This window comes from Labeo rohita, chromosome 24 (genome assembly GCF_022985175.1).
Source record: "Labeo rohita strain BAU-BD-2019 chromosome 24, IGBB_LRoh.1.0, whole genome shotgun sequence".
In the NCBI taxonomy this organism is placed as follows: Eukaryota; Metazoa; Chordata; class Actinopteri; order Cypriniformes; family Cyprinidae; genus Labeo; species Labeo rohita.
Genome location: NC_066892.1, coordinates 15,616,451 through 15,634,939, shown reverse-complemented (window position 1 = coordinate 15,634,939; position 18,489 = coordinate 15,616,451). Strand labels below are relative to the sequence as shown.

Sequence of the window (18,489 nt, the reverse complement as noted above, 5' to 3'; positions counted from 1 at the left end):
GTGCGTGTTGACGTTGGCCGACCCTCACCCTCGATTGGAGGCACGTCGCCCTGCAGTTTGGCTCGGCTCGTGAAGGGGGCGTTCTGAAGCAGCACCGCAAACAGAGACGGGATGAGGGACTGAAGCGCTGACAGATACATATGTAGCTTGTGTTCATCTAGACCATATTCACCCTGCAGGACAAAAAGAAAGGAATTTAGGAGTTAAATAACTGAAAGCTAAAAAGAGCGTGTCTGTAGTGATGGATATGTTATTTTGTCCTGAAACGAACTGCCAAACGTGCTAAAATCTTGAAGTTCGAAATTCTTAAAATATTCAATTATACATTAGATCTACTCTAAATAGATTCAAAGATTCCATTCTAAATATTAAATTCTAAAAAGACGATTTAAAAGATTCCCTTTGAAAGATAATATAAAGTATTTGATTATTTGAGTCTTTAATATTTATTAAAAATATTTCCTGTTATTATCAAATTTTAAAAACAGTTGTGATGCTGTTTGATAATATAAAGGAATAAAAAAAAAATTTAGTCATTTAAAAAAAAAAAAAAAAAAAAAAAAAAAAAAAAAAAAGTAATGTCCTTGCTGAACAAAAGTTTTAATTTCTTTAAAAAAACAAAAACAAAAAAACAACAACAACAACAAAATGTGTAAACACCATACTTTTAAATGGTAGTGTGAACAATTTTACTCTAAATAAATATGCAATTCAGAAATTAAAGACTGCATCTTAGAGAAACAAATACAATGTGACGCAGCACTGAATTTATCAGCAGCCGTTACTCCAGTCTTCAGTGTCACATGATCCTTTAAAAATTATTCTAATATGCTGATTTATTATCAGTGTTGAAACTGTTGTGCTGTTTAATATTTTTTTAGAATCTGTGATACTTTTTTCTTTGATTTTTTGATGAATAAAAGGTAAAAAAAAAAAAAAAACTGCATTTATTCAAGATAGAAATCTTTTCTAACAATATAAGTCTTTATTATCACTTTTTATCCATTTAACACATCTTCGACTCAAAAAAAAAAAAAAAAAAAAAAAAAAAAAAAGTACTAACCCTAAACTTTTACCCAGTACTGTATATTGTAACACAGTTTTTTTTTTAAACTTTTTATTTATCAAAGAATCCTGAAAAAAGCATCACAGGTTTCAAAAAAATATTAATCAGCACAATGGTTTTCAACATTGATGATAAATCAGCATATTTGAGTGATTTCTGAAGAAACATGTGACACTGAAGACTGGAGTAATGATGCTGAAAATCCTGATTTAATCACAGGAATAAATTATATATTAAAGTATATTAAAACAGAAAACTGTTATTTTAAATTGCAATAATATTTCACAAAATGACAGTTTTTTCTGTATTTTTGATCAAATAAATGCAGCTTTGATGAACATAAGAAACTTAAAAAAAAAGCTGGGACTGCAAATTGCCCAGTTCTGTACACCAGGCAGCGAAGGCAGGAATGAACACTTGGTGGGTGGCACTGACCACCCTCTCAGACGGGTCGCCCAGAGACAACAGCATCAGCTCAAAGCCCTGTTACATATCCATTTAACACATCTTCGACTCCAAAAAAAAAAAAAAAAAAAAAAAAAAAAAAAAAAAAAAAAAAAGTACTAACCCTAAACTTTTACCCAGTACTGTATATTGTAACACAGTTTTTTTTTTTTAACTTTTTATTTATCAAAGAATCCTGAAAAAAGCATCACAGGTTTCAAAAAAATATTAATCAGCACAATGGTTTTCAACATTGATGATAAATCAGCATATTTGAGTGATTTCTGAAGAAACATGTGACACTGAAGACTGGAGTAATGATGCTGAAAATCCTGATTTAATCACAGGAATAAATTATATATTAAAGTATATTAAAACAGAAAACTGTTATTTTAAATTGCAATAATATTTCACAAAATGACAGTTTTTTCTGTATTTTTGATCAAATAAATGCAGCTTTGATGAACATAAGAAACTTAAAAAAAAAAAAAAAAAAAAAAAAAAAAAAAAACATGAAAAAAAATCATACTGATCCCAAACTTCTGATCATCACTGTAGATTCAAAATGGGTCAGGTGAAATCTAAAAGTAAAATGTGGAATAAGGGTCCTCACAAGGCTATAAGTTAGTGTGTGTGTACAAGCTGGTTTTCACCTTGAGCAGCTTCTCGATGCGTGTGAGGAGGGAGGGAATGAGCTGGGCCTGCAAATTGCCCAGTTCTGTACACCAGGCAGCGAAGGCAGGAATGAACACTTGGTGGGTGGCACTGACCACCCTCTCAGACGGGTCGCCCAGAGACAACAGCATCAGCTCAAAGCCCTGTTACATATCCACATACAAAAAGCAGACATACATATGAAAAACTAGTCAAGTAAGTGTAAAAAGTGTAAAACCACTGGAAACATGCACACACCTGGGAATATTTGTCTGGGTCGTCGATGTAGCCCATTATAATGCCTAAACTTTTCACCACGGCCTCTCGAACCATATCGGCTTTATCTTCCGCCAGCATTTGCTGGAGCATGGACAGAACCAGAGAGCTTCGGATCTCCTTCTGCAGACAGACACACACATACTTGTATTCCCATGCCAGTTCTGAATTCCCTGCACAACATCTTTTTTGTATTCTGCTGTGTTTGGTTAAATGATTAAATGTTCATACTCATGAGGAAGTGAGTAAACAGCAGACACGCCATTATAGACCGGAGCATACAAAAAAAGGCACAAAGCCAACAATTAGAGCATTGTTTGAGCCAAATCAGTTAGATGTAAACAAGCCAATGCTACATAGCATTAATAAATGAGCAGCCCACTGAGCCCTACAACTGTAATGATTTGTAAGAATGTAAAAGTCATATTTTTAACCAATTTAATATGCCTTAATGTGGGTAAAAAATTATACATTTCCTTAAAAATGTAAACATACTGACCCCAAACTGTTGAACAGTAGTGTAGAAATAAACAAATATATATAATAAATATATAATTCAGAAAAAACTGAAAGACTTCATTCTCAAAATTCATATATAACAGATTTGAAAATTAGGTTCTAAATAGTCAATTATAAAAATGAAATGAAAATAAAAATGTTCCATCACACTTTATTTATATAAGGTCCAATTCTCTCTATTAAAGGAGAAGTCCACTTCCAGAACAACAATTTACAAATAATTTACTTACCACTTGTCATCCAAGATGTTCATGTCTTTCTGTCTTCAGTCGTAAAGAAATTATGTTTTTTGAGAAAAACATTTCAGGATTTTTCTCCATATAATGGACTTGATTGATGCCCGATTTTGTAGTTTAAATGCGGCTTCAAAGGGCTCTAAACCATCCCAGCCGAGGAAGAAAGGTCTTATCTAGCTAAACGATCGGTCATTTTTTTCAACAAAAATAAAAATTTGTATACTTTTTAAGTACAAAAGCTCATGTAGCACAGGCTCTGGGATGCGCGTTCACAATGCTACGATTTAGTGATGGGTCGTTCTTAAACGATTCCTTCATTTTGAACAAATCTTTAATGTGACTCGTGAATAACGAGTTGTCTCGGGGGAGTGATTTGTTCAACATCCTATTCGGTTCTGTACTAGAATTAGTTCACCTGTTTCGAGTCTTTGGGTTTTTGAGTAGTTTGTTCATCTCATGGGGCTGTCACATGATGAACGAACAACTCAAACCCGAAAACTTGTCAGATAAGAGGTGAGGTGAGCTAATCATAGACTAAAGACCCAGGTAAACAATGAATCTTTTGTTTCTTATAGCATTATAGTTTTGTCTTGTTTTGTGCTTTGTAGTGTGATCAGTGTTTGTGTAAGCAGTAGATGTGTTAGGGAAGTAACACGTAACATTTTAATTATATTTTGCTAAAATGAATGAAATGACTCGAAAAAAGATTTGTTCATTTTGCTGAACGAGACTCAAAGGTCAGAGTCGGTAAAATGATCCGAACTTCCCATCACTACCACGAATCACGTGTAAGTTCATCATCTGTGTACTGAGTATGGCGAAAAACTCATCTTATTTTCTCCTACAACTTGAGAGGTGGACATCTTTGTACCTTTTTTTTGTAAACAGCGTTTACAAACTTACTTGCACTTTCTTAGTCTTAGCGCGTTCGCTTTGTAAACACTGGGTCTGTAGTTCCGCGTGACCTTTCGACGTGATTCAGTAGTACGTAGCGTTGTGAACGCGCATCCCAGAGCCTGTGCTACACAAGCTTTTGTGCTTAAGTCTAAAACTTTTTATTTTCCGAAAAAAAAATGACCACTCGTTTCGCTAGATAAGACCCTTCTTCCTCGGCTGAGATCGTTTAGAGCCCTTTGAAGCTGCATTTAAACTATATTTTGGAAGTTCAAAATCGGGGCACCAATGAAGTCCACTATATTGAGAAAAATCTTGAAATGTTTTCCTCAAAAACCATAATTTCTTCACGACTGAAGACAGAAAGACATGAACATCTTGGATGACAAGGGGGTGAGTAGATTATTCGTGAATTGTTGTTCTGGAAGTGGACTTCTCCTTTAACAAACCATTAACTATAACTTTGGGCTCAATAAACTACATATTTGCTGCTTATTAGTAGTTAGTAAGATAATTGTTAAGTTCAGGTATTGGGTAGGATTAGAGATGTAGAATATGGTCATGCAGAATTTGTACTTTTTAGTACTAATAAATAGCCAATATGTTATGAATAGGCATGCTAAAAAGCAACTAGTTAATAGTAAAAACCGTTCCCTAAACTGAAGTGTTACCAAATGTTCAAATGATTCTATTCTAAATGGATTCAAAGATTTCATTCTAAATATACATTTCTAAAAATAAATAAACAAATAAATAAATAAAGTAAAAAAAAAAAAAAGATTCCATCTAAAACAGTCAAATGTAAAAGAATTGATCATTTGACTCGAAATATAAATGGTAAAAAATTCAAAAGAATCTATTGTAAAGATTAAATGCAAAACGATTTCAAAAATTCTAGTCAAAACATCCAGTTCTAAATTGTTTCTAAAGCTGTTTTAAAAGATGAACTGCCTGCTAAGCATTTAGAATGGAGGAAAAATCCATTCTAAATGAATTCAAAGATTCCATTCTAAAACCAAATGGTCTCTTTTTGATCAGTTTACCATGTCCTTGAGTAAAAGCATAAAAATACTGACCCAAACTGTTGTAGAGTGGTGTAAAAGACTGGAAATTTATTCTTAATAAATAAGTAATTCAGAAAAGACTGAAAGACTTCAATCTCAAGAGTCATATATAGTAAATTACAAATTGTTATAAATTGTTTCAAAGTCTATTTTAAAAGATGAACTGCCTGCTAAGTGTTTAGAATAGGGGAAAAAAAATATTCTAAAAAGATTTAAATAATTCATTCGAAAGATTTTATTTTAAACATAACATTTAAAAAAAATAAATAATAAAAAAAAAAAGATTCTAAAGATTCCACCTAAAAGTCAAATCTAAAAGATTTGGTCATTTGAGTATAAGATTTTATTTTAAACACAACATTAAAAAAAAATAAATATAAATTTTAAAAGATTCAAAAGATTCTACTGTAAAGATTAAATGCAAAAAGGAATCAAAGATTCTAGTCTGAAGATCTTCTAACAATTCGCATCGATTCTTTTCTAGTTCATATAATTATAACAAATGGTGAATCGACTTTAAATCGAATCGTGACACCAAGAATCGTTTTGAATCGAATCGTCAGGTACCTAAAGATTCCCACTCCTACTAAAGTGTTTCCAAGTCTGTTTTAATAGATTTTAAATAGAGAGTCAAAAATTTCATTCTAAAAACAAATGTTTTTTAGATCAATTTCACATCTTTGCTGAATAAAACTCATTTCCTTAAAAAATATATATATATATAAAAAAACTGACTCTAAAATGTTGAACAGTAGTGTAAAAGAGTGGAACATTTTATTTTTTAATAAACACGCAATTCAGAAAAGTCAGTAGAAAAGTCACAGATAATAAATTTGAAAATCAGATTCTAAATATTCAATTATAAAATGTTTTATTGATTCTATTCTAACAAAAAAGATTCAAAAGAGTCTATCTAAAAGAGTCAAATATAAAAGATCACTTTAATCTAAATATACATTTTAAAAGATTCAAAAGATTCTACTGTAAAGATTAAATGCAAAAAGGATTCAAAGATTCTAGTCTAAAGATTCAATTGTATCTAACACTGTTTTAATAGATGAACTGCCTAAGTGTTTACATTCAAATAATATGAAAATCTAAAAAATAAAATAAAATATCAAATAGAGTTGATCATTTGAGTCTAAAAAATTATAAAAAAAAAAAAAAAATAATAAATAATCAAATATTAAAAAAAATAAAATTTTAAAAGATTCAAAAGATTCTATTGTAAAGATGAAAAATGCAAAAAGGATTCTAATCAGAAGATCCAGTTCTAAAATGTTTCTAAGGTTGTTTTAATAGAAAAAACTGCCTGTAAGTATTTAGAATGGAAAAAAAAAAATAGTTTAAATAGTTTAAAAAAAAAAAAAATAAATATCTTACTGACTCCAAACCAATAAAGTCACTGGAAAATGTTATTCTAAATAAATATGCAACTTAGAGAAGATTGAAAGACTTCTTGACATTATCTAGATTCAAATATAACACTTGAAAATTAGATTCCAAATATTCACAAAACACTCAACTGTTTCTATTCTAAATAGACTCAAAGACTCCATTCTAAATGGTAAACCCCCAAAAAATCAAATATAAAAGATCATTTGAATAAAAAAAAAAAAAAATTATGTAATATTTTATTAAAAATATTAAAAAATAAATATGTAAAATAAAATGCAAAAAGGATTCAAAAATTCAGTCTAAAGATTCAGTTCTAAGGCTGTTTCACAGCACTAGATGAACAGCCTAATGAGAGCTCTGACCATACGTCTATGATGTACAGCCACTGTAAACAAACAACATTCCTCCATAGCAACGCACACACACGATCAAAGTGGGCACAAATGCGAACAGATTTTGCGCTACGCTGGTATTCGTCGGTTTGATTATTTGATAATTATTATTTGATTATTTCAGCATGCTCTTGCTCGACTACCACTCACCGCAGTTTGGCTAGCGTGATCTTGGACGTCTAGTGTTTTAGCGATCACTAACTGTGACGTTGTTGAAAGGTGAACATGATTAATGTGTCCCAGTTAGACTGCATTTATATTTGGAGAAATGGAGTCTCTTACGGGTAAATAAGGGGCCAGGGCTCCACATGCTTCCGCCACCAGAAGTCTTCTCTCTGGATACTTGTGGTTGATCTGAGCGAGAGAAACACACATGCAACACAGACGTACACAGACAGCGCAAGACACAACATGGCAGCGTCAGTTCCAGCTCTGACCGCAGGACTGCATACCCAACCGTACCCTCTGTAAACCACATTAGCTCATATTTTTCAGTGTTAAACGCTCAAATTGTTTAGGTTATTTCCTCAGCGGAAATTGGTTTTCATGTGGTAAGTTGCGAATGTACTGTACTTTTGAGAGTTCACTTAAAACTAACAGTAAACATGGGGAAGTGTTCTAAGCCATGGATTGAGTGTGATCTACAGCGGCAATAAACATGTTTTTGGACATTTTAAAATCACACTTTATGTCTAAGTGTCACTGTATAAATGATAGAGTATTCACAAATACACAATTAGGGCCCTATGATTTCCGTAATAAGGAAAACATGGAATTTACTGTATAATGCGGAATTTTGGATGAATAAAGCGAAAGTAGTATATATCAAAAGTGGTGTCTGTGAATATTAAGCTGCAAAAAAACATTTTACCATTTATTTTGAGAAAAACTATTGTAATAACAAAAAAACAGAAACTTAACGGTCTTCAGAGCAAGCTGTCAAAATAAAAGTTTGGTTTAACTTGAAGAAACTGTGACAGAAATATATTAAAACATTATTTTTGTAAGGAATGTTGAGCAGAAATTTATTAACCAGATTTTTTTAAACCAGAAAATAAGAATAATAAATACACAGTATTTCTGAAAAAAAAAAAAAAAAGTTATATTTTATATATATTAATTATTTAATAAAATATCTTATAAAAATCAATTAATTAGAAATGCTTTTGATTATTACAGTTTAATGAAACCATTAAAAAAAGAATGCAGAAAATTTGTGGAAAACAGAATATGATAAAAAAAAAATAATAATAATTTGAGGAAACAAGTAAAACTGATTTCATAGGGCCTTAAAAATATTTTTTTTTGTTAAACTTTCAATAAATTGCTGTTAAATTGTGTAAGTATGATTTCAATTAATTAGGCAAACTTTTTGGTTAATATTTTTTATTTTAACCATTAAAACAGAGTCTAAAAAACATTAAAATGGAGGGGAAAAAATGGAATTTGGGGGAAAAAAAAAGAGATTTTTGAAAGTTGCATGGCATTTTTAATAAGTAAAAACATGCTGACAAATGAATATAATATGACAGAAATATAGATGCGTTTTTATTTTATTATTATTATTTTTTAAAAGCTGCATGGCAATTTTCTTAAGTAAAAAATAATATTATATAATAATATTATAGAAATATATTTACGTTTTTATTTCATTAGATTTTTTAAAAGTTGCATGACATTTTTATTAAGTAAAATACATTTCCAAATTTTTACAAATAAATAAGATAAATTATTTTTTATAAAATTAATTAATTATAAATGCTTTTGATTATTAAAATTTAATGAAACCATTAAACATGAAACATTAAAAAAATTGGAAAAAATTAAAACATATTTTATAGGGCCTTAAATTCATGAATAAACAGACATGCTTTTTGGTTATTTTATTTTTATTTAAACTTAAAAAAAAAAAAAAAAAAAACATTTTAAAAAAAATGTAAACGCGGGAAAAAAAGTAGAATTTGAAAAAAATTAAACAGATTTTATATTTTTGTAACAGATTTTTGTAATTTTGTAAATTAAAAATAAGACATAAATATTAAATTACTATGCATTTTTTGGCATCTATTTAATAACAAAAAGAGTCTTAAAAGAAAAAAAGTCTTATATTTTATGCACGATATTCTACACTTCCGTACTTTTATCCCACCCCATTTATAATGTTAGTAAATGTTTTTTTGACGCCAAAAATAATTCTAAATGTAGTTTTCCATGACATTTTTACACTTCCTCTAACCCTAACAAACAGTAGCTTATTTTGCCACTGCATCTTCTATATGCAAATCAGCTGTGCTTTGACTGGCTAACCTTTTCACATATGAAAACTATTACAGATGTATTGATAAGAAAGATCATAGGATGTACATAATGTAACAAACCTATTGTTTTGACCATTAAGTTTGTGTACATGACATCTCGCCTATACATTTACCTGGTTTTTGTGTGTTAAATGTATGTATGAGTACAGAACTAACCTGTTCCCAGCACTGTGGCAGGAGTTCGGCTTCCACCCGAGTGGGACCCACATGGCGGGCGAATGCCACACACCCGGTCAGAATCATCTGCCTGGAGTGGAAGATCACAGCAGGGCGTTATCCAACTCACAAAACTGATTTTTTTAGTCAGTTTACACATGCGCAGATGCCCAAAAGCACACACACCTCTGCTCATCATCGGGTCTCTTGATAAGATTGAAGAGGATGTGCAGTAGCTGGTCTCTTTCTTTGGGCTCGGGATGCAGGCAGGCCGTACACAGAATGAGAGGAATCAACTCCTGTGGACACACACATGAACGCGGGTCAAATAATACGCTCTGTACATGGAAATAAACACACACATGCATCCGCTGAGACACGTCCCAAAGGGCTCGGACGGGGAACTTCTGCAAGCAGGTATTTGAGGATATGGGGAAAGCTACTCTATTAAAGAAACACCTTCACCACAAAGGAGAGAGTCTACAAGCCACTAAATCACAGCACCAACTAGGGCTGGGCGATATATCCGATATTTACAGCATGTTTGCAACTACATTGTTGGTGCTATAATATTTAGAAATACTGTTACTGTTTCCTAAAAACAGTCGATTCTCATGATCTCACAAAACTTGCGGGTTTAAACTTTAAAAATAATGCAAGAGTCAGTAAAATCACTGAATTAAAAACTATTTCGGTGATTAGCTTGTCACTTTGCATTTTTATTTTATTTATTTATTTTTTATTATAGAAATATATATGCATTTTTTATTTTCTATTTATTTACAACTAATAAGTTATAAGTTGAATGCCATTTTTCTTAAGTAAAAATACATTTCCAAACAAGTTTACAAATATAACATAATATTAAAGAAATACATTTGCATTTTTATTTTATTTGACTTTAAGTTGCATGGCATTTTTATTAAGTATAAATACATTTCCAAATATGCTAAGAAACATAAAATAATATTATAGAAATATTTTAGCGTTTTTATTTGATTTGATTTTTTTTTGTAGTTGCATGGTATTTTTTTAAGCAAAAATACATTACCAAACATGTTTACAAATATAAAAATATTACAAAAATATATTTGCATTTTTATTTTATAGTATTTTTAAAAATTACTAAAATTAACTTCCAAACCGTTTTACAAATATAACAATATTATACAAATATATCTGCATTTTTATTTGATTTGACTTTAAGTTGCACTGCATTTTTCTTAAGTATAAACACATTTTCAAACATGCTTATGAATGCAAAAAAATACTATAGAAATATATTTGCATTCTATTTTATTAAATTTTTTTAAGTTGTACAACATTTAAGTAAAAATACATTTCCAAACACGTTTACAAATATAACAATATTATAGAATATATATTTGCATTTTTATTTTATTTGACTTTAAGTTGCATGTCTTTTTTACTAAGTATAAATACATTTCCAAATATGCTAACAAATATAAAATATTACAGAAATATATTTTTATTTTATTGGATTTTTAAGTTGCATGGCATTTTTATTAAGTACAAATACATTACCAAATTTAATATTTTAGAAATATATTTGCTTTTTTACTTTATTTGATTTTTTTATTATTTTTTTTTTAAGTTGCATGCCATTTTTATCAAGTAAAAATACACGTCTAAACATGGTATAAATATAACAATATTACAGAAATACATTTGCATTTTTTTTTTTACGTTGCATGGCATTTTTAAGTACATTACCAAACATACTTACAAATATAATATTTTAGAAATATATTTGGGTTTTTATTTGACTTGATTTGATTTTTTTCTTCAAGTTGCATGGCATTTTTATTAAGTAAAAAAAAAAATTCTAAACAGGTTTACAATATAACAGCATTATAGAAATATATTACATTTTTTAAGTTGACATTTTTATTAGGTTAAAATACAATGTTTACAAATATGACATAATATTACAGAAATATATTTGCTATTTTATTTTGAAAATAAAATATACTGAAATGTCACTTAATAATATATATTATATATTATATTATATTATATTATATATGACTTTTCCATTTACTCTTCGGAACAAGACATTTAAAGTTTTTATACATTTGCATGACATTCCTATGACATTTAAGACTAATTTTTTTTAGGCCTGGAAAGAACACATTTAAAGTTCTCTGATATTTCCAGGTCTATGGAAACACTGTATATCGGTGCATATATGAAATTTAATTAATTATAAATTATTATACTTCATAATTTAAAGACTTAATTATTATTTTATGGGACATTACGGGATATAATGAAGGTTTGGTTTAAATAAATAACAACAACAATAATAATAATTAAAAAACTCAACTTTTTACAACAATTAAAGACAGACAAAAGGCTCAAAAATATTGATATATACTGCCCAGTCCTAGCACAAAGACGTATTGAAGCGCATATCTGTATCATCAGGTGTGTATGCGGATATGTACAAATGTGACATTCACTGAAGTATTTACAAAGCCATTTAGCCATGTAAATCCATGGTTGTTTACCGTAACAGTGAGACGCTGTTACAAAAGAAAACCTCACCAGCAAGACTGATATCACATCACAGAACAGGCAGCATGCCCTTGGTACACGTCTCATGGCCAAACAGCGGTTACTAGCCCTGTTTTCCACAAAGATCCGAAATAGGAACAACAGATCAGGATTCACATGAAGATTTGACACAGACGTGTTTATTTTCTCTAGATTTATCTCATCTTGAGACGTGACTGTGGGTAGACCTCAGCCTCAAACGGACACTTTAAAGTGAAAGATAGTTAAGCAAACACGCGGCAAGACTGCAGGCTATTTGACGCCGTGCTTGTTTGTTTGGACGGCTCTTTCAATACACCCGCTTTTGGGGGGGAAAGTCACCTGCCAAGAGTTAAAACCATAATTTTAATCGTATGTCAGAGATGTTATGAAACTAATGGTTGGTCTGTTGGAGATGGCAATGAGCCGTTTCATCAGTAGTGACTTTGTGTGAGAGTGGGGGGTTATGAGGCAGCGGTGTGCAGCGTCTCTTGCACCTGGAGGACAGTTTTCAACAGAGGCACATTTATGAAATATTTTATTTGGCTCTGGGCCAAAGTGAAAGTGCGGAAATGTGTGAGTTGAAATGGAACCTTTGTGGAAGAGCTACTGGAAAATGATTAACTATTGGAAGCAGGCATTAAGAATGGGAAGAGCTTTGAGACTTGTCCAATAAACAAATGCACACACTAATCGTTTTTGGGCCCTGAGGCAGAGGACTTCCAAGAAAAACAGCATTTTTATGATAAACAAAAATAAAATAAAATCGTTTCTGGGCCCCCGTTTAAACCACAGCAGATTTCCAAAATAAAATCAGCCTTTTTTTTTTTTTTTTTTTTTTTTTGATGAAATGAAAAATAAAATAAAATAAAATAAAAAAAATAAAATAAAATACCTAATTGTTTTTGGGCCCTGTTTAAATTTCCAAGAGGAAAAGAGGATTTCCAAGAAAAACAACATTTATGATAAACAAATATAAAAAAAATAAAATAAAATAAAATAAAAATAAAATGAAATGAAATAAAATCGTTTTTGGGCCTGTTTAAACTACAGCAGATTTCCAAAATAAAAACAGCATTTTTATGATAAAATAAAATAAAATGAATAATTTTGGGGCCCTGTTTAAATTACAGAGGATTTCCAAGAGAAACAGCATTTAAAATAAAATAAAATAAAATAAAATAAAATAAAATAAAATAAAATAAAAATCTCACTAATCATTTTTGGGACCCGTTTAAACTACAGAGAATTTCCAAGAAAAAACACATTTTTATGATAAAATAAAATAATAACGTCAATGCATTAGATATATTAAATATATATATTATATATTGTTGCTATAACAGTGTCTATTGTTTTGTAGTTTATATATTAAAAAAAAAAATAAATTATGAATATAATGTTTTTTTGTGATGCATTTTGCTCAAAAATGTATTTATAATTGTATTTAGGCCCTATTTAAACTATAAAGTAAAATAAAACAAATAATAATAATAATAATAACAATAATAAAAAATAATTAAAAAAAAAAAAAAAAAAAAAATGGTTCTAGAGGCTTCTTTCCATGAAATTACCATGAAATTATTATTTTTTGGGGAAATTTTGAAAAATAATTTTCGACTTGTTATAATAATGAATGATGTTTTGAATAATGACTTTTGCTTGACAAAAACACTTTCACTATTTATAATAAATGGCAGTTTGTTTGATATTTTTGAATCCAATGCAATGACATTTGTTTGTGGCCAACAACGCTACAAAAACGCAAACAACAAAATCTGTACTGAACTCTCACTCAGTCTCTAAAAAAAAGGAAAAAAAAAAAAAAAAAAAACCACCCAAGAACTTGCAAGTTTGGATTCCAAGTCACTCCAAAGTGTTTCCCATGAAAACTCATATTTATATGCAAATTTTCAGTTATACCATCAGCCTGCATTGACTCATTCCTTGAACACAAAGAAAATCAACTGCTACATATCAAGATAATTACCAGCAGAAAGCAAAGAGTCCCAATCACAAAAACACCCACATACCCAAACACGAAAAAAACACACCAGACTGCAATTCTGCAAGAAGTCGGGGAGTTTTGGACTGTTGCAAACACACGGTCTATCTGATGTCTTATCAGTTTTACATGGTAATCAATAACCTGAATGGCCTTTAATTCCGAAAGACTTTATCTTTACAATAACGTTCCTGATGACCAGAATTATATTGCGAGGCAGGTGTTCCAGCAGATTAGTAATTGTTCTGCAGAAGATGAGGGGGAAAAACTCAGGGTGTGTCAGAGAATCTGAATTCAAGGAAGAAGGTCACGAAGCCAACCGAATTAACAGGCAAAGCTCAAAGTCCAGTTTTCACGACAGCATAGAGATCTCAACTCCTCGCGTGGTGTTTGTTTTCACCCAACTTCAGCCTGGAAAGCATCCAATCCATCTTAAACTGTCACCTGGCTCCCGTAAAACAGAACTGCCCTATGCAAATCAGAGGGGCCCGACCAGGGAAATGCTGTGAAACCTGCTTGGAATGGTACACACCTTTGGGTCTGCTCTCAACAGATGTCAAATGTGTGCATGTACCTCAAGTTCAGTCATTCAAACCAAATCAGCTCTGTAATAGGGAGGCAAAGAAAACTATTTAAACTCAGACTCAGTTTTGCCAGCAGCTGAAAGCCAGGCTGTTTTAGTGCAGCCTGAAGCACAAAAAAAACAAAAACAAAACAAAACATATCAAGGCAGGGAAACGTTCCATTGGCTTGGCTGTCAAAGTTTAACTTAAGAGTTATTCATCTGAAACTGCCATTTAGATATTCGTTACAAAAATTTCGCTTCTCGATATTTATGAGCCATGTACAGGACAGGCTGTGTTTTAAGATGTTGTAAAATATATATTTGCACACCTGTGCAGGGTTGCCAGATTGGGCGTTTTCGAATTTGATCATGGTTTAGGCGGATGGACAAAATTTGGGTTGGTTTGGGGGGGTTTATTAAAACATCTAAACTGTATAGGCTAATTGGTTAAAAAACTAAACCTAAGTATGCATCTACAGCATCCAATCAGTCACCATGATGTTACTGAACACACACCGTTTGCAGAGTCGATGCTGATGCTGACGTCGCCTGACGCATTTTTAGCCAATCACGCTCAGCAGACAGACGTGATTTTTCATGAGTGACTGGTTTTTAGCGCAGTAAGGACTGGATTTTGAAAGCATAGCCCTATATTTAAGCATTCATAATGCCAGAGTGGCCTAAATATAAGTCTCACAATGTGAATTACACCTGTGGAAGGAGATGACGTGAAGGTAACCGAAATCAGAGCACAGGTAAATAATTTAATCTAATTCGAAACTGAATATCGGACTATACGATCCTGTCCTGCATCAGAAAGCTTGTGGATATGATTAGTTTGGACTGTGCAAAGTTCTGTATTATGTTCTACGATGTATTTCATGAAAGACTTCTTTGGCTTATTCCGACTGTTGACACTAAAAACAATTCTTAAATGCCGTTTTGACATAGGCTGGTGTCTACCTGGACATTCCTAGTTCTCTTTAATGCCCAGATTTGATCTGTTTTTGTGGGAAATTTAACTTTTTTTAGTCGTTTGTCATCTTTATGGAGTTAAAAATGGTTCTTATTAACTAAATTCTGTCATATTTTGATAGTTTTGGGCATTTTGTTGGATTGGGCAGGTTTTGGTGAGCTTTTGGATTGGAAATCATCTGCCTGGCAACACTGCACCTGGAACAGCAGCTGTAAACGGCTAGCAGTTGGACTAATTAACTATATTTATTTGCAATAAAAAAGTTGTATATTTTGACTATTAACAATTTTATTAAGCTAACAAACTAATTTAGTAAACTAAAAATGTAACTATATATTCATTGAACAATGCTGCAATTTACGTTGCGGTTGCCACCGTTTTATGAACGGAACACTGGAAAAAATGCACTTCTTACTTAGTATTTTTGTATTGTTTTCTCTTACAAATATTTAAACATTCTTACTTGAAAATCATTGAATGCTTGAAATGACATAAGATATTAAGTTTCTGAAATGCATCAAAATTAAGTTTTGCTTAAAATGATGAAAAAAATATGGCCAGTGGGCCATTAAAAATAATCTTGTCTTTACTTTAAGATATTTAAATATATTTATTTAATTGTAATTTTAATTTAGATATTTAATTTTAAACAAAAATGAACGTATACAGTTGAGGTCATAATTTTACATACACCTTGCAGAATCTGCAAAATCTTAATTATTTTACCAAAATAAGAGGGGATCATACAAAACGCATGTTATTTTTTTATACAGTACTGACCTGAATAAGATGTTCAACATAAAGGATGTTAACATATAGTCTACAAGAGAAAATAATAGTTGAATTTATAAAAATGACCCTGTTCAAAAGTTTACATACGGTTTATTCTTAATACTGTTGTTACCTGAATGATCCACAGCAGTTTTTTTTTGCTTTTTTTTTTTTTTTAGAGATAGTTGAGTTTGTCCTATCAACTATCTCTTTTTTTTTTTTTTAGAGATAGTTGAGTTTGTCCTGAACAGTTAAACTGCCTGTTGTTCGTCAGAAAAATCCTTCATGTCCCACAAATTTGTTGGTTTTCCAGCATTTTTGTGTATTTGAACCCTTTCCAAAAATGACTGTATGATTTTGAGATCCAACTTTTCACACTGAGGACAACTATTACAGAAGGTTCAAACGCTCACTAATGCTCCAGAAAGACACACAATGCATTAAGAGCTGGGGGGTGAAAACTTTTGGAATTTGAAGATCAGGGTAAATTGAACTTATTTTGACTTCTGGGAAACTTCTGTAGCTTTTGAAGGGTGGTACTAAATGAGAAAAATAAGATATTTAAGCAAAATAAGAAAAATGTACACATCTTTATTCTGTTCAAAAGTTTTCACCCCCTGGCTCTGAATTTCTCATGTTTCCTTCTGAAGCATCAGTGAGTGTTTGAACCTTCTGTAATAGTTGCATATGAGTCCCTCAGTTGTCCTCAGTGTGAAAAGATGGATCTCAAAATCATAGTCATTGTTGGAAAGGGTTCAAATACACAAAAATGCTGAAAAACCAAAGAATTTGTGGGACCTGATGAATTTTTATGTAGAACAGCAGGCAGTTTAACTGTTCAGGACAAACAAGGGACTCGTGAATAACTATCACTAAACAAAAAAAAAAACAAAAAAAACAAACAGCTGGGGAATCTTTCAGGCACCAAACATAGTATTAAGAATCAAGCGTATGTAAATTTTTGAACTGGGTCATTTTTATAAATTCAACTATTATTTTGAAATATCTTATTCAGGTCAGTACTAAATAAAAAATAACACATTTTGTATGATCCTTATTATTTTGGTAAAATAATGAACATTTTGCAGATTCTGCAAAGGTGTATGTAAACTTTTGACCTCAACTGCACATTTTGATTTTGATTTTTTTTTTTTAGATTTTTTCTTCAGTAATTTTTTCTTCAAGTAAGTGTATCTTGATTCAAGAATGTTTACATATTTGTGCTGGAAAACAAGACAAAAACACTAAATAAGACAATTGTTTTTTTTCCCCCCAGTAATAATAAGAAAATTCAAGGGCAGCCACACCGCAGACAAGTTATGATCTCATGGGTGAGACATGACATCACCCTTTGTGGTGACTTTTTTAAAAAACAAATTCATCAAATAATTAACAAATAAAGATAAATCAAACAATGTAAAAATACAAAGTCTATTTTTTTCCTGCAACGCTGCAAACCTGGTTAAAAGGCCGCGTTTGCATCCTTTTAAATCAGCTAAGAGGTTAAGCTGTGACATATCAATCTTCACATAATGATAAAAAAAAAAAAAAAAAAAAAAAAAAAAAAAAAAAACTTTTGACAGCACTGGAACGAAAAGTATAGCACCGCCCCGTGGTACTTAAAGCTTTACCACAGTTATTGATTTTTAGGGCACGCCACTTTACGTCATGCCTATGAATACTCTTCAAGAGTAGTCAAATCACAGCTTACAGACTTACTTTCCGTGAAAAAGGAAGCTGGGTCGGGAAATATCACAGGGTTTTCCCTAATTTCATTGTCAATAGCTGTTTTGCATCAAAATTTTAAATACACCTGAATGCAAGAGCCATCAATATTTTTCTGTTATGTTTTCCAGGAAGAGAAAGACATTTAAAAATACATTTATGTCAAGGTTGAAAGAAATTAAAATCTAAAAATAATTTAATGGGGGTCAATAATAAACTATTACTACTACTTTATTTTTTTTTTTAGTTTAGTCATGTATGTATTGCATATTTTGCCGTACTGACTTTATCATAAATATGACAACAAATGTTCATAAGATTAAAAAAAGCATTAAATAATAAAACTTTATTTTTTATTTATAATTATTAACCATTAAAATACACTACTACCACTACTACTACTACTACTACTAATAATAATATTATTACAAAAATAATAATAATAATAATAATAATAATAAAATTATTATTGTT

The 18,489-nt window shown here is 30.8% G+C and overlaps 1 protein-coding gene across 10 annotated transcripts in view; it reads right to left on the bottom strand.

Annotated features, from left to right (window-relative positions):
• Window positions 1–18,489, bottom strand: part of relch (RAB11 binding and LisH domain, coiled-coil and HEAT repeat containing) — a 69,687-nt gene that overhangs the window by 22,135 nt on the left and 29,063 nt on the right. For 6 of the 10 annotated variants that reach the window (XM_051098453.1, XM_051098454.1, XM_051098448.1 and 3 more), the window contains 6 exons: window positions 9,604–9,716; window positions 9,418–9,508; window positions 7,226–7,297; window positions 2,423–2,563; window positions 2,164–2,328; window positions 29–173 (listed from right to left, as the gene is read on the bottom strand). In XM_051098453.1, coding sequence (XP_050954410.1) covers window positions 29–173; window positions 2,164–2,328; window positions 2,423–2,563; window positions 7,226–7,297; window positions 9,418–9,508; window positions 9,604–9,716 — 727 coding nt within the window. Of the gene's footprint in view, window positions 1–28; window positions 174–2,163; window positions 2,329–2,422; window positions 2,564–7,093; window positions 7,145–7,225; window positions 7,298–9,417; window positions 9,509–9,603; window positions 9,717–18,489 lie in introns of all 10 variants that reach the window. The other 4 variants (XR_007825654.1, XM_051098446.1, XM_051098447.1 and 1 more) reach the window with 2 other exon arrangements.